General features: G+C 43.5%; 1 protein-coding gene across 2 annotated transcripts in view; it reads right to left on the bottom strand.

Annotated features, from left to right (window-relative positions):
• Positions 1-16,507, bottom strand: part of MCF2L2 (MCF.2 cell line derived transforming sequence-like 2) — a 157,540-nt gene that overhangs the window by 139,263 nt on the left and 1,770 nt on the right. Inside the window, exon 2 of one of the 2 annotated variants that reach the window (XM_032193377.1) lies at positions 14,793-14,841. The exons of the other annotated variant lie outside the window; for it this stretch is intronic. Coding sequence (XP_032049268.1) covers positions 14,793-14,841 — 49 coding nt within the window. The remainder of the gene's footprint in view (positions 1-14,792; positions 14,842-16,507) is intronic. 2 annotated transcript variants of the gene reach the window in all.

Raw genomic sequence — 16,507 nt, 5'->3', positions numbered from 1 at the left:
ATGTGAAAAGCAACCTGGCCTAGATGAGAGCTTCTGAAGTGCAGGTAAACATCATTTAAGTCTCGTTTTTTCCGTAGGAAACACTGATCCTTTCCACTGCTAAATATGTGGTTCAGATGCCTGGCATGCCACTGCCACCACCCAGCTCTGAACAAAAAAATAAGCTGACTGTAGCTGCTTACCATTCAGCTCCAGGGCATGTAAGGTTTACCTCAGGGACAGAGCGCTGTGGTGCATGAGTTAGGATCAGTGGACAGAAAGATCTGTTTATTCTCGTGTACGTTGATTTCATTCACATTTCACAAGAAGCTTGGCCAGCTTCTCCTGAGGTTATCAGAAACCTCCGACACTGGAGCACTGAGAGCTGCACTGTTTGCTGCCACCCAAAGGATTACCTCCTCTGTGCTGCGCCAAGTGTGTCTGCTCAGGAGATGCTGTGACGGCTGGTTTGCAGGAATGCTTTTATGTAGCACGTTACCAACTATGCGCTCAGCATTCATAATTAACTTCTTCCCAATTTTCCCTCTTCAGCTAAAAGGTTATCAGCCTGACTGAAAGCAAATCACTGTTCTTTAAACACAAAAGAACACAGCAGAGGGAGCAGGTACAGAAGAGAAGCAGGCACGTTTCCTTGGGTTGTTTCCAGAGAGATTGCCACAGAATGGAGGGGAGTTTCTTTCCTGCTGCTCCAGACAAGCACATTTGAAAATAATAAGGAGGAGGACATTTTCTGCTCATGAATTGCCAGCATTGCCTAGCAACCCTATCTGGGTTGGGCTGACAATGAATAAGCAAGTAAATAGCGTAAGTGTCATGAGAAATAAGAAAACCCAGGTATCTTCAGCTGACATTATCAAGCCAGAGGAATTGCACTGGTTCCTAGATCTGTGGGAAATACCAGCTCACCTTGGAATTGGAGCTTTTTTGTTAGGGATACAGTAATGACAGCACAAATCTTCTTGTGCAGTCAGAGGACTGCCACAAATTTAAAGTCAAATCAGTTAAATGTGTTTAAGCCCTGTATCTTTTCCTCGTGGAATAATACTCTCCTGCCCCCAAAGGTAGTGCTCCAATAATTAACACTGTTAATCATGGAACAAGCAACAAACACACTGGATCTCAATAATGTTGGTCCCAGTGGATCTCAATTCTTGCCTCTTCACTCAAAATGAATTTGGGAACTGTATTTATATGCCAGAGGAGGGGGGGGGGGGGGGGGGGGGGGGGGAGAGAAGCCTGCCTCTGCTGCACATGTAAGTGAGGCAGCTAGAAAAGACCGTAGAAAACCCCCTGTTCACAGCTTACAGAGTCATTAGAACAGGTGAAGGGAAATAGATGTCTGTTTTCAATGGAGCTTTGTAAGAATCAGGTTTAGTAGACAAGACTTAGATTGCCTCTCCCATCCATCTATGATTTCAAAAACATTAATAAAAATACAATGAGATCAAGAAGAGATATCTTATTCATGGAGATCAGCAGCTCCCCTCACCAAGGCACAGTATATTGCAAGGCTGAGAGAGAAAATCTAAATCCATTGCTGTTATTTAGGTTGATATGCATATAATATAAGAAAAATTCAGATTTTGCTACTGAAACTCCAGCTTCACACTATCCTGATGTTTTATCTGAAGTTTGAACTGTTCTTTGTTGACTATGCTGGAATCTGCTATTCCTTTTCATATATACCTCAATGACCTTCCTTGTTCCTTCCTCACCATTGAGACCATGAACCTGATGAGCCACAAGGGATTTCAGGAGTTTGAAATGAAGGTTCTTTTTCAGAGAACAAACACTCAATGCAGCTACAGGTACAACCCATTTCATTGTTCAGCTAGGAAACTTGTATTTTCTGTTAACTTCCATTTATTTTATTCCAACTAATAAAAAGCCAGATTTTTTTTTTTTTTAATAAGTTTAAAGCAAGGGCTACATCTCAGGCATTGTTTCAAACCCTAACAAGATAAAAGAATGAGTAGAAGAAAAACCTGTGCAGTTGGAATTACTTTCAGCATACAGCACTGCTGCAATTACAGCATGCAGTTACTGCACTAGAAGGCACTAATTCCAGTGCCATATGGCTTCAGAATCTCATTACACTGATCTGCTTAAAATGACTTCCTAATTGACAAGCAAAATATTTTTGGTCACTCTCAGCAGTGGGAAACAAGAACTCTGTCACTCTTGGCGCATGTTTATTCCCCATGTGAGCTGTCAAAGCTGGAGTGAGCACAGCTAAGATCAGTAGACAGTCTTGCCAAAGACTTTCGTTGCCATCTTGAAGCTGGAACCGTGCAGACATCCAGGGATATTCATTTTCCTTTTACCAGCCTCTTTAGAAAGAAAAGAAACCAAACCAAAACAAAAAACAGTGCCATACCCACTGGATTAGAGTCCTGGTTTTCTAACCATTCTCTCATGCTCCTAAACACCACGATCACATTGCCATCAACACAAGGTACAATGTGAGAGGCAGATGCACAGGCACAGTCTTTGTGCCCTCCAACAGCAGTGGGAAGGGAATGCTGGAGGAGAGAAATCTCTGGATATTAAGAAATGAACGTGTTTTTCTCCTCCCTGTACCTTGCCACTGACACACCGCATCACCTCCAGTGCGACAGTAACCCTGACTCTTGCCAGCATCCAGAACACTGCACTGCTCCTCTCTCTTCCCTCTTCACCTTTTTCCTCCCTGCAATCAATCACTGGAGCATCAGCAGCACAGAGCAGCTGCTAGATCCATTCAGCCAAGACCACCAGGACGCCTCCTTTCCCTAAGGAGCAGCTGTGCACATTCCCTGATGGAAGCAGTATTTTTTTTTTCCTGTTGTAATTCACAACTTAAAGCAGAAAAAGGAGAACCATAAAGACATGGGATAAAAATAGGCTCTGCAAGAATCACGAGGGCTGTTGATACTCAAGGCTTTTGGACACAAGCCAAGCGTTAGCTGAACAGGAAGAAACAGCCTCTCACATTACAAATTACAGTGCAGGAACATCCAACATTACTGCTGTCTCTCTAATGCTTAACATCAGTTACTACGTAGGGTGGGATATTGGACTGCAGGGACAATTGATCTTTTCCTGTTTGCATGTCTGTGCACGGTGGTTACCTGAGCAGCCCGCTGGGAGAAAGGAACTCGAACTCCTGTCTTTACTCTTCTGAACACCAAGGCTTTGACTGATTGGGCTCTCAGCTGGCAGATACACAAACACTCCTTCCACATTCCCTAGGGCAATGCTGAGGAAACGAGGATGAAACAGATATGACTGTGCCAGTCAGAACAGAGTTACTCCCCCTAACTAAGCACCAGTCTGGCAGCCACGAAGTGCCCATTCTTATTCTTTCCCCAGATCAGGGCTGCTGTTAAAACTCTGGGGACAGGTCTTGGGGACAGATCTCTAACTAATTTCTCAGTGCTGGGCTCCTGCAAGTGAGAAACTGCAGCACTCTCCTGCATGTGCACCCCCTTGGGCAGCCTCAGAAGACAATGGGACACTCACACACCTACACTCAGTCTGAGTTTGTCCTGCCCAGTGCCTGACAGGTTTAAGTTTCCAGAAAGACTCAGTCTGCAGGGTGACTTCCCAAGCTTTCCAAGAGACACTGCCCTACCACACACAACCACGCTCCCAGTCCTCTTCCTCTCTTCCCCAAGCAGCACAATCACTGGTTTTTATTACCTTACTCTAACTTGGTTCTGTAATGTCTAATAATATGGTAAAAATAATGAGCTGCTCTCTCACAACCTATGCTCACAAAGTTCACAGGAAACCAGGAGTTTCAATGCTGTGTCAAAACCAGGGAAGAGCTGCTAAAAAAGCCAGCTGGGATACACAGACAAAGCATGAGCTTCACTTCCTTTGGTAACAAGCCTAAATTTATCTGGGGACTGTATAAGCTAACAAGCAGGTAGGTCCACAGAGAGCAGAAGAGGTCTAGAAGTCAGATTCAGAAGCAGCACCCAGCTGTTTGAGATAACTCATCTGGCAAGGGACAGCACACAGAGACCTTCCCTGCCAACCCAGCACCAGCATCCTCCAACCAACACAGAAAGGACAGTGCTTCTGGCTGCAACAGCACGATGGGCTTGCATTGCCTAAAGCTGAGCAGTGCTCCGATGAGATAAGAAATTGCTCTTTAGTCTGCCAGGAAACCCCACTGCAAACACTTTCTGCTGACCAGCGCTTATTAACTCAAAAAGATTTAAACCACACATCTGTTTATGGACCCAAGTCCCGCTAGACATAAGCCCACTTCAGGAAATATTGCATCAAGTAGTGCTTTGTGCTTCTCCAGCGATTCTCAGCTGAGCACTTTGGCACCACAGAGCGATTGCTACCCTCGTGAAGCAGATGATCTTCCATTTAATTGCCAATAAAGCAAGACAGTTTAAGAATACATGTATTTTAGGTTTTATTTAAGAACGCATCTGAGAACCATTTGAAAAAGGGCTGGGGGCAGGGGAAGCAGCAGAAAGAATTTTGCCTAAAGCTTTGCACCACAAAAGCAAAAGCCTGGGGAGGAACATGCTGAAAGCATATACATATACATTTCCTACTTGCTTGAGAGCCCTTTGAATTGGTTTATGCTGACAGGGAATCTTTAAATGTAAAGAAATTCAGCTTAAAAAAGCAACACCAAAATGGTTTGGAAGCAGCTCAAAGCACCAGGCTCACAGTTAGGAGGACTCTGCTGCCAAGAAGAAAACCACCTCTGATCTACACCCAGGACTCCTGAGGTGACCTCAGAGTGGATGGAGGCACATAGTGGCATGCCATCCTCCTACCTGCTCCCCAAAATAGGTCTGTCTGCAAGGTCACTTTAGATTCTCTGAGCTACCAAACACCCGTGCTTGTGTTGGTAGCACCTCTCTGGACCCACAAACCAGGAATATCTGCCAGCTCCACCTCAGCAGCAGATTTGCCTTCTTAGACAGTTGTATTCAGAGCACGGCTCTAATTATTGGCAGAGGCACACTGCGTATGGGCAGTGGAGAAGGTTGAACCACACATTACCTGTACGTATGCACCACTAAATGAAGAATATTTGAGCAGGTGAGCATGTCTGCTAGAGGCTGTGCTGCTTTAAGAGGGAATTCCAGTTCCTAGTGCATCTGCTACTGTACCAGGGCAGAGAACCAGCAGAGATTTTCCTTATTGTGAGCATTTTTGTGCCATCTGACCCCACAACCCAGAGCAAAGCCACACGCAGACCTCAGTAGAAGTACTGCTTCCTCTTAAAACACATTAATATTTGAATAGTCCCTAATTTTTCTTCTATCTCCTGGAGCCCCAGCACCTCTGAAAGCTGTAGGTTAACAACTCCACAAGATTACTATTTACCTAAAGGGAAATCTAATTATTTAATGCCTTGGTAAATAAACATTAGTTACTGCTTGCATCCCTGTGTTCTGAGGCATCCTTAGGATCTCTTATAAATAAACTTTTTTTTTTTTCTTGAGTCTCTTTGTCCCATGCGCTGATAACACCAGATTCAGATCAGCCTTTGAGCCTACCAAGCAGCACAGGGATTTCCAGCCTCCTACATAGCCCCATATCTCCAGGGCAGCCTTCCAGCTTCCCAAAAGCCTTCAATTCTCCTGTACATCCTTGCAACCTACTGCACAGCAGGCACACTTTAGACTTCTCACAACTCAGCTCTCCAGCGCAGCACACAAGCTTCAAACCACAAACCAGCCTCCTACATAGCCTTTAGGTACCCTATAGACCCCCCCCTTCCAGCCTCTCTTTTTGTACTTCTTTCTCTACCTAAAAACCTACCTCATTATTTCTTTACTTCCAGCTGGGATCTCTTTCCACAGCTCCTTTAAGCAGGCCCTGTAACCATTCTCCACACCAGGGCTAGTGCTAACACCTGCCCCTAACTGATACCTGCTTCAGGTGGAGAAATAATCCTTCCCCGCCATTGCCTCTTTAACCCTTTCATTGTTGCTCCTTTGTAGCATAAATTCATGTGATTCTGCAAAATATTTACCTGTCTCCCTTATTTTAAATATATTTGGTTCAAGAGTAGCAACTGTCAGCTGTACAAAAAATAAAGCAGTATTTATTTACTTGCATCAGAAGCATCACAGGAGCTTCAAAATCTTGATACAAATAATGAAGCACAAGGAAAAATAATCTTCAGCTGGGAACCAAAGGCCAAGATATTCATACAATTTGTCTAATTTCAGTTGCAATTACTGCAGTAAAGCTAGATGATAAATGGGGACATACCAATAAATATTTATCTCCTGTTTGCAACTTTGAACATTAGAGTGTTTTCCAACTTTATCTGATATTATCTGCAGATTCAACACTGTATTTTTAAAACAGCATCTTGCTCATTAAGGTTTTGCAGTTGTTGTTTGTGTCAGGCTAATTACTACTACATACTCTTTCAGAGGCAGCAGGTCTGATAGTTGAACTGAAACAGCTAAGAATGGGCTAATTAGCAGAAATAAAAACAAAACACTAACAAGGAGTTTAAAAATCAGGCACAAGGTCTGATTGATCCCAAATAACAGCACCAGTAGTGGACATGACAGGTATTTTAGAGCATGTAGGGTGTACTGAGAAAGTATTTCGCAATTAGTAGCAGCATGTAGCAAGGGGCCAGACTGCACTAATCATCTAATCACTAATCATCACCCAATCGCTCTGCCCAGTGCTCCAGTGACTCCATTTAAGAGGGCTCCCAGTCCCTCTTCTCCTTGTGTTGTGGGCAATGTTGTCTTCAGGTACTTTCTCTGCTGTTTATGAGTTGTAGTTTAGACTTACTAGATTAATCTTAGGTCATCTTTGTCATTTAACTCTGTCACCATCCTTGTCTGGGTAGTGTAGGACTTCCCTCTAGGAGGTAAGGATGATCTTGTCAAGTCTGCTCTTATTTTGTTGTAAAATATTTTCCTAATCTGGGTGTTTCCTTATTAAATGTTTAAGACTCTTACAGTTTGTAGCTTAATCTGTAACTGAAGTTATCAAGTTTCACATGAGATCACTACCTTTTGCTAAAGCACTTATAAGATTAGTTTTATGCTTCTATCTTCTAGGAATAAAATGAAGGGATAGGTTTACTTCTGAGTAGGAAAACCAACATCAATGACTTGAACTATATTTCTTAGACATCAAAATTACACACACATAACTTTCAGTGAAGAAGTGATATGCTTCTTTAGTCAAATATAATTCAGATGAAAAACTAAAGAACTTGTGTACTCAACTTTTCAAAGGATCTGCATCCATCTCACAGGCTTTTTGTTCTGGAGACTGGGCTGGCTAGATGTTTTGGACTTCAATGCTTTGAGTGCAGCATGAACAGTAAAATGGCCTTGCTCCTACAGGGTTTGTGTACAGGAAAGTGATTACACCCTTCTGTGTCCTCTAGCAGCCCCTCCCCAAGTGGCAGTGATGGGGGCTATCCCCTGAATCTCCCAGGGCATGGGGTCTCTCAACAGAAAGCAACTCCTGGGTACCAAGCCCTGCAGTGCCGTTAAATCTCCTGGAGAATGGGCTTGAGGGAGTGAGGCTGGAGCTCCTCTGCCCAACTCAGTAACCCCCTGCCTTTCAGCTGATCTGAGAAAGGAAGACAAAGCAGGTGGATCCTGTCATTGAGGGACTTGTGGCAATAGAAGTTGTAGTATGAATTAGCACTGATGTGCCCCCCTGTGCTCTCTCCTCTGCAGGAAGGGGACAAGGCTGATCCAGCACAGCTGTGTTCCTGAGATCAATTCCCTTACCACCTCAGGCAGCAGCTCTACTGTGATGCTTTTGAACAGAGGAGGTGGCAGGGGACTATCAGTTGTTTCATCCCTCCTTCCCATGGGTGACATGGGGAGACTTTGCTCCCCCAGCTCTGAAAAGGAAAGCGGGATGTCTGCAGAGCATGGTCTGGGCACAGCTGGTATTGTAGATGCTGTGGTAGAGCGGGCACAGAATAACTTTGAGAGACTCCTCATAGCTCCTGTCCAAACAGCATTGCTCCTCAAAGTGCACTTGGCTGCTAGCTTTCTCTCAATCAAGATGTAACGATGCACAAGGCTCTGCTGTGTAACCAGAGTGTAATTAACCATCCTCCAGAATGATGATTGCACATTGCTGAAACTACATACTCCCCTATCTGAAAACAAAGCCAGGAAGTAGGATATCTATGACCTACTAAAATAAAGACCAGAAAATTTACCTCCAACTGAAGTGTGACTTGTAAGTCCAGTGTGAATCCTCTACTGATTTAACATGGAAAGGGACAAGATACTAGATACTGATAATGCAAATATCAGAGGTAGATGAAACAGTAAGGGTAGCTTTAAATCATTAAAAGAAAAAAAAAAACATACACTAGTGCTGAATAAGCTAATCACCATAATAAGGATGAAGCAGATTTTTCCAGCAACCTTCCTCCACCAATTACCAGCATATAATTGCTGGGAGCTTTCTGATTAGTTATTCATCTGATTACAGCTCAGCATTATAGTAAGACCCTTTGCTATTTTTGTTTGAAATAATCTTTTCTCTGAATATTGCAAGATCAATAAGATGGTTTCCATGTATGTCATCAGCTGCAGCTTTTATGCTGCAAATACCAGTATCGACCGCTTCAGACATGAAGCATTGGCTTTGGAGACCTCTAAACCAAAGTGCAATGGACAATGGTGAACTTCAGACCCCAAGAAGGGAAATATTTATAGTCCTTCTTTGTTATGTGAAGGATTATTGATTGACAAAAAGAGGCAAACTCTCCAGATATTAATTCTAGCCACAGCAATTCTATTAGAATATGGAGTCCATATGGAGGGGAGGACAAAAAAAGCATTTGAAGTGTTTAGGTTGTAACATATACAACCAACAGAGAACATACACAAACTTTGCACATCCAGATGATCTCTTTTCTACTTATTGCTAGTACAGCTGCTTGTGTTTGCTGCAGTTCTTTCCCCCTGTACGTGTCTGTTAGTGCTTGCACATCCTTGGAAAGTCCTAACTAAGCTATAGATACTGCAATGATTTTGGAGATGCCAGCAACTGTAGGCTAATCCTCTACATATAAAAAGTGAAAAATGGCTGCTGTCTCAGAGGTCCCTGAATTTAAAGGGGATTTAAATCACTCTCCTGAAGTACTGCAAGACACCACTCATGGCTTTAGATTTTCTTCACCTCTTCACATTGCAGGTATCTTGAAGTGGTTCTCCGGTGTTAACTGGGAGTAACTACTCTAAAATCCCCGGAGCTCAACGCATGTGTTGAGCAAGGAGAGCCAGGTTCTGTCAGCAACTGTTGCTAGCAGACCAAAACGCCGCACATTAGCATTGTTTGGCTTGCACATATGGCTTGGAACGGCAGATAACTGCTCTCGTATCCAGGGCCAGCCATAGAGAATTCATTGCCTCGGGGAAGCTGGAAATCATACAGCTCACAGTCACGCAGAGAAAGCAATAGCGAAACGCTTTGCAGCCCCCCTGTATCCCGTTGCCCTAGGCAACAGCCTGCACTGCGGAAGCGGCGGATGCAGCCTCTCGTATGAAGCCTGTAACATATGGTGTTAATATATGGGTTGATACTATGCAAGCCCTGCAGTAGTACTATTGGGGTGTGCGTATATTGGGTGATCCGGGTGGGTGCGTAAACAGTCTCAGGATAAGAGCTGCTGGTCTGCATCCAAGATCTGTGTGACACAGATGGAGGTAACGGGAAGCACAGAGCTTACAGCCTGTACTCACGGACGTGGGGCAGCTGACTCGAGATCCTCTCAGCTGGGTTTTCCTTGAGATCCTACAGGAACTAACCCAAGATCCCCAAATGAACTCAGGAAAGTAGCTCCTGTACTGTGCAGCTTTGCAAACCGAATCCTAGCGTCCACTGCAGTTTGGGGTTGTCTGTTTTAGGTCAGTGCTTCATTCTCTATAGCACACAAGGAATATTCTGACAGAAACAGGAGAAAGGACTATTTCTTAATGCTGAATTATTTGTGGGTCTTTTCCTGAAAAGGCATCAGGCTTCTGTAGTGCTGCTCTGCACATGACAAGATGTGCACAGAGGTGATGTAGTTCACCCCTGAACACACTGCTGTTGTGTGAGATTTACAACAGCCGGAGTTGACATGCTGGACGTGGCTCGCTTCCAGTCCATGATCTCAATCGCTCCCTGGAGGCCGCTATGCCTTTGGACTCACATGTTAGCTACGCTGTGTTTACATGCAGAGGGGCTTGAAGGTGCTGTGATCTCATCCTGACTGCTCCCTCCACACCTGTCCCCCTGCCAAAGCGGAGCCTGCCATCTTTTCCTCCACTGAACCCACAAGCTTTTTTAGATTATTTCTGAACTCAGCAGTACCTCCCTTTCTGCCATGACTTACAGATCTCTTAAGGTATTTACTAGTGATGTTTTTCCATCTATGCATGTAAGAGCTGGCAGTTTCTTCGCCCTGTCTCCCTCACATTCCTTGGTTTCAATTCTGGCCATGTGTGCTGTTCTGGATCCTCTGAGTCACCAAAGATGAACAACTAATAATGAGCCATGTGCCGTGCTATCCCTTTCACATCTTTTTCCAGCATTTTTGAGGTGTCCAGGAGCTTGCAGCTCTGTAGAGAACTCAGATTTCTCCCAGTCAGTGACCACCTGGGGAAATCCAGATGTTACTGTGCTGAACTCTGAAGCAAGGTAGGAGAGGCTCAGTAAGTGGGCTACAACGCATCAGCATTAACACTAAATATTTGCGGTGTATCTTCCACCAAATCCTTGAACACAAGCACGGCGCTGAAAAACTGGAAGGGATATACAAAAGGGGCTAATACCAAATACCAGTTGTCAAAAAGATTTTAGCAGGCATCCAAACCTCATCCAGAAGGGTTCATCCTAGTTTGAATGCTGAGTCGTTCCTCAGGGGCTAAGAGAGGCTTCCAACATGGTGCAGAAAAAGGGAGAAGGAAGTAACAGCAATGAAATCGTAGAGCCTATTCTCCTCTCACTGAGATGGTGTGGTAATGCAAGTACCTTCCCGGGTGCTGAACTGATTACCCCAGGAGAGATGTCCTCTCAGGGGATCTCTTGGATATGGGCACCATATGGAAGGCGAGAAAAGGAATTAAATAAAAGATGAGGCAAGAGGTGGAAAAAGGCCCTTGTATTTAATGAGCTGCCAGGAATTGTAATTGATGTCACAGCAGTTTAATTCACACTGAGGCCATCTGAGCTTCCCTATGACATGGAAATGGGGACAGACAAGGGCTCCTCTCTGGCTTCCTTTGGCTCTATTTGCTTTTTAATATTGAGACTCAGCAATGCAGAATGGTCACAACTGCCTACCCTGTCAGCAAGCGGTGACTTCTGCCAGCACCAGCTGCTGTCATTGTGCCTGACCTGAGAGCTCACACAGGAGGAAACCATCTATACTTGCCTTCCCCTGGAGAGTCTCCCCTGCCTTCTCCTTCCAGACTGCCTGGGGTTGCTCTGAAGTGTTTAAGAGGATAGGGAAGTGCCACAGTCTGAGTAGCTCAGTGAATGATGCTGCAATATGTCACTTTTCCCCTGCTTGCGACCCAAGCTACCACATTCTTCTTTATTGCTATTACTTATTTTTTAAAAATTTGGAAAACCACCACATACCCTGGTCTGGAAGTTGACAGTTCCTCCTTTCTGCTGTATTGTAATGACCACAGAGGGCTAACACTGTCTCAGGAAACACAGTCCTGAGACAGAGGTGGGTCTAGGAAAGCCAGGAGAAGAGCTGAGCACAACAGTATACAGATTCACTTAATAACTTGTCTGAGCCCCAACCTCTTTGCAGATGCCAACAGCCATATATTACAGAGCCCAAGAGAGCTTTCTAAGGATGCAGTGAACCAAGTGCCTGCCATGCATAGCTGTGGAAGGGGCTATGGACATCACTGGTACCTACAGCAAAACCCAGACTCTGCCATCTGGCTTTCCTTCAATAATTCTTCATGTCAAACACTCCTCCCTCCATGCATTCACTCGAAGAAACAAACACCTACAAGCCATTGCTGAGGTAGACTGGAAAATACAGGACAGAGAGAGACTACTATAGCAGCACTAGATTTAACAGCAGCAATCTGGGAGCTTTTGAAACAGACAGTGACCTACGGATTGACAGACTGGATCACACCTCAGCTCCATCCAGCTCAGTACCCTATCTCCAACAGTTGCCATTACAAAATGCATAAGAAGAAAGTGTGAAAATCCTGTAGCAAGCAGATGGTGGATGGTTGCTATTCCTATCCCCTTTTCCTCCCCGGAATCCTGGTCTCTTACTGGTTTAAGAATGAAAGCTCAGGGTTTGGGGGGAATGAAAGCCAGTTTGGGAGAGGATATCAATAAATGAGAAAATAGCTAGGGTTATAAGCAGCCTTTTGGTTCTGCGGGGCTCTAGTCCATGGCTCTGCTTATTGCTTGTAAGAGAATTAGTGGTAACAAACCTGGATTACAGGATTTTTCTAACATTCTCTTGAATTTTGTTAAGGATGGTAGAGTCTGAATCACACCCCATACAAAAACAACAAAAAAAAAATCAACTAAAGTAAAAGACAATGTAGAAAAAGAAACACCTCTGAGCTGTTCTGTTCCAAAAGAGAGGGAGCCTATTAGAGAGTATAGACTGCTGATTCTATTGGTTCTGGGAAGCTCTTTAATCACCTCTCTCCCTAGACATGAGGCAAAATTATCACATAAATATTTTGGCTTGAAATTAAGACAACCAAACCAGTGGTCTGTATCCCCAGCTTGTAGCAATTTCTTGTGGTCTTTATTTCTCAGTATGCCTTGACAACCCAGGTTAGAAAGTGAGCTTTAAACAAGTACTTGCAGTATTCTACATTTTGGAGAGTACACTAGACAAATCTGCACATTTTTCACGAGTTTCTGTAGATGCGTGATTTCCACGTTTAGGCACAAACTCTGCAGCATTAACAAACCTCTTTTAAACAGTTCATTATTAAACAGCTCCCAGTTGAAACAGCTGCACAGAATAAGCCATATTGAGGCAAAACTAATAACCACAATCTGGGAACAAAAATGTAAACAAGTAGCTTTTTTAAGCAGCAAAACCAGCAAAAATAAATTATTACTTTTCCTTTTCCCTTTTCACTGTCTCATGTAGATTCTGTGAGGTCTGATAGAATGAGTTGATTCTCCTTTTCCTCCGTATTTGCATCTTTTTCTCCACTCAATATTTTCAGATTTTGTATGAACTTACTATTTTATGACCAAATTTGGTCAAAATTTGCCAAGGGTTCAAAAGCTTGATTAAGATACAGAGAGAAAGATGTGGGTAATACGATAGCAGAAGGTCAATTTTTAATAAACATACGTTAATGGGGAAAGGAACTACAAATGATCACTCTTCATTAGCATGAGACCCCAAGGAAATTTATCAAACACATTTCTGCAGTTTGCTACTGTCCTGTTTAATTGGGAATGCAGTGATAGATGCATATTCTGAGCCTGTACCTTACTTTTGGGTAAAGAAACTTGGTGTGTGGGGGTCAGTGAGAGAGACCAGTCACCCCTCAGTGCTCACCAGAAAATTAAAAGTAGAAAAGAGCTGTAGGACCAGTGGCTCAAAAAGAATGCCTGAAATGCATGAATGCTCTAAAACAAAGGGAAGAATTTTCTGTCATGGGCAGGGGAATTTCCATTGCCTTGATTTAATCCTTTGCATAGAAGAAACAGAAGGCCTACTTGATACGGTACCTTGGAAGGTAACTACTTAAGAAATTTCTTTTAAGTATCCTTTCTGTACATAGCCACAGATGAGAAACATTGCAATGGTCTATTCAGCTGTGACATATTAGATTATTTGTGGCTTTGCAGCATAAAACAGATTCTGTGACTTGTGATGCTTAGCCATCAGCCTTGGACAATTGCCAGCTCGGGTTATTCCATTCTGCTGACCTAAATTCCTCTCATACAGTCAAGTGGATGCAGTGTTGTCCTTCACCTCCTGTCCCAAATCGTAGCACAGCTTCCCTCCACATACAGAGATATTTTACACTGTTCCCCAGAGTTGGTGGTTAAGCCAAAAGTGGTAGGAATTGACCTACTGGGTTTAACAGACAGGAATCCTAAGTGATTGTGTATCCTGAGATTTCCACCCTTACCCCAGTTCTGCCACTGATTTCCCTTTTGATCTCTTGCAAATTGCTTAAATTCGTTTTTCATTTCGTAAAATGGGAGACTGGGCAAATGAGAGTTTGTAAAACCAGATGAAAGCTGACATGAATGTGTGTTCTTTTTATTATGTCATTTATGCAATGTACTGCTTTCTGCAATTTCACACCAGTGCCTCCCCTACCAGGGATGCTGACAAACAGCTCATATGGATACAGTTGTCATTTGCAGATGAGGAGCTCTCATAACTGAATTGGAAGTTACAGGGAAGAAAATCCCATCTCAAATGCAGTATTCTTTGCTGGTAACAGAGAGGAGCTCTGCTGTTTCCATTTCAGACAGCTGATGTCTATTCTGGCAGCTTCATATTATTATAAAATCATTTTAAGAATAAAAATCTGTGGAAAATGGGGCACTGGGTGGAGACGTTCGTGTGCATAACTGTGCCCAGAACATTGCCACATGCAGCAAAGCTGGCATCAGACTTCTGGGAACCAACTGCCAAGCGTGGGTGGGTAGCGGGTGCACAAAAGCATATTCTGGTGGGCTTCACAAGCTGGATGAGCCGTACAATTCCCATGTGCAAACACCCCTGCTGTCAGCACCAAGCACGTCACCCAGCAAAGCTTCTTCCCTCCCCATCACAGAAGAGCTGACACTTACCCACCTACCTGAATGACACTTTTTTTTCAAAAGAGATGAGCATTTCCCCAACACCTCCTGCCAATCAAGTTTAATGGAAGTAGGTTAAACTAAAAAAAGAATTCTGACGCAGTTTTGATAACAAGATTGGGTGACATTTTGTGCTACATCTTGTGTAGCAAGCAGAAAGGCTGCTAGCGTTCACAAATCACTCCTCTCCTAGACACCTGTGGTGGCCCCATTACCTCACCCACACCAGGGCAATCAGGAATAATCCTAGACAGGCTGAGGGAACACAGGGCTATTTAAGAGATTTCTTTTGGTCCTCTATTGCTTGACGCTGTGTAAAGATGTGCCACAGGGGGCATGGACTAAAAAAGTGCCAAGCTAAGATAGCTACTATGGACAGATAACTTAAAAGTAGGTAACTTGAACGATTTGATTTTAAACTGGGTTAAGCAGATAGATACCTGTCTGGAGTCTCTAGTAGGATAAGAGGCTCATTTAACACGCACGTGGACTGTCTAACACAACATGAGTCAGCTAATGAGGGATCAAAGCTTCTGCCCAGGACAGATAGTTGAGCTCCAGGCAATTAACTTGTGACGCCCTTATTGACACATTATAAATAAACTGGTGTGTTATCTACTTCACACAGACCAAAAAAAAAATGATCCCACAAAGTTTTTATTTAAAATGTAAATATATACCTAGTCTTTCTTTTTAATGGTCCCATAAAGGTCTTGTTTGTTTTCTAAATGTTGTGAATAAGTTTCCTCCGTCCTGCTATCATGGGATCTGAGAGCTGTGCTCTCAACCAAGTGTTGGCTGCGTTACAGAGAGACTGAATGCCATTAGTCCAAGTGGTCTAACAAGAGGGTGACAGACGCTGTAAAAATAGTAAACACTATAAGGGATCTTCATGGTGAGGGATCCCCTCAGTTTGCTAAGGATGAGAGTCCTTTCACTTATCTAAGCTTTAAAGATTCCCACTGAACTTTCAAGAGACTCCTGCTGCTGCCCGGGAATTACTGATTCAATATGATACTGCCGATTCAGCTAAGGAGATTTATGTTACAAGGTGTGATTCATAAACACGGTGCATCATCAGTGGGTTTCGAAGATTTTTTTTCCTCCAACCAATAACAATTTTTCATCACTACTTGCTTCCGCGTTTGTACAACTGTTTTTCTAGTTACATGATTTGATAACAAATGAGCACTGTCTACAAAAAGGTAGTCAGATCCCACAAGCAGGGTCAGATTTCTAGGTCCTGAATGACAGGGAAAATGGTGAGATTATCCTTCCCTGTTTGAAGACAGGGAAAGAGGCTCTTGTCAGTGTGAAATGGGAAAACAAACAAACAAACCAACACCAAGACCTGTGGTCTTCATTCCTCTCCCTAGGACTGACCTGGAGGTTGACCTCAAGGAAACCAGTGAGGCTCTCTAGTCTCAGCCACGTGACCCAGAAACCTCTCCATTTGCCAAGGAACAATACACAGGCTAATTAACATCTTTCTAGTGGACAGCATGATTTTCTGCATTGCTAGATACTACCATAATGCTGTTATCTCTAACATATCCCTCCTGACATCAAGGAGGGTCCTCAATATGGACGACGGAGATCCGTATTGAGTCTAACAGGAAAAACAGGAGACATACAAATTTCTTTGGCTCCTGTGAAATACTCTGTCTAAAAAAAATAAAAATGAGATGTGCCTCATGCTCAAGTCTTCATAATA

Source organism: Aythya fuligula, chromosome 9 (genome assembly GCF_009819795.1).
Source record: "Aythya fuligula isolate bAytFul2 chromosome 9, bAytFul2.pri, whole genome shotgun sequence".
Lineage (NCBI taxonomy): Eukaryota > Metazoa > Chordata > Aves > Anseriformes > Anatidae > Aythya > Aythya fuligula.
This window is presented reverse-complemented; position numbering and strand designations above follow the sequence as displayed.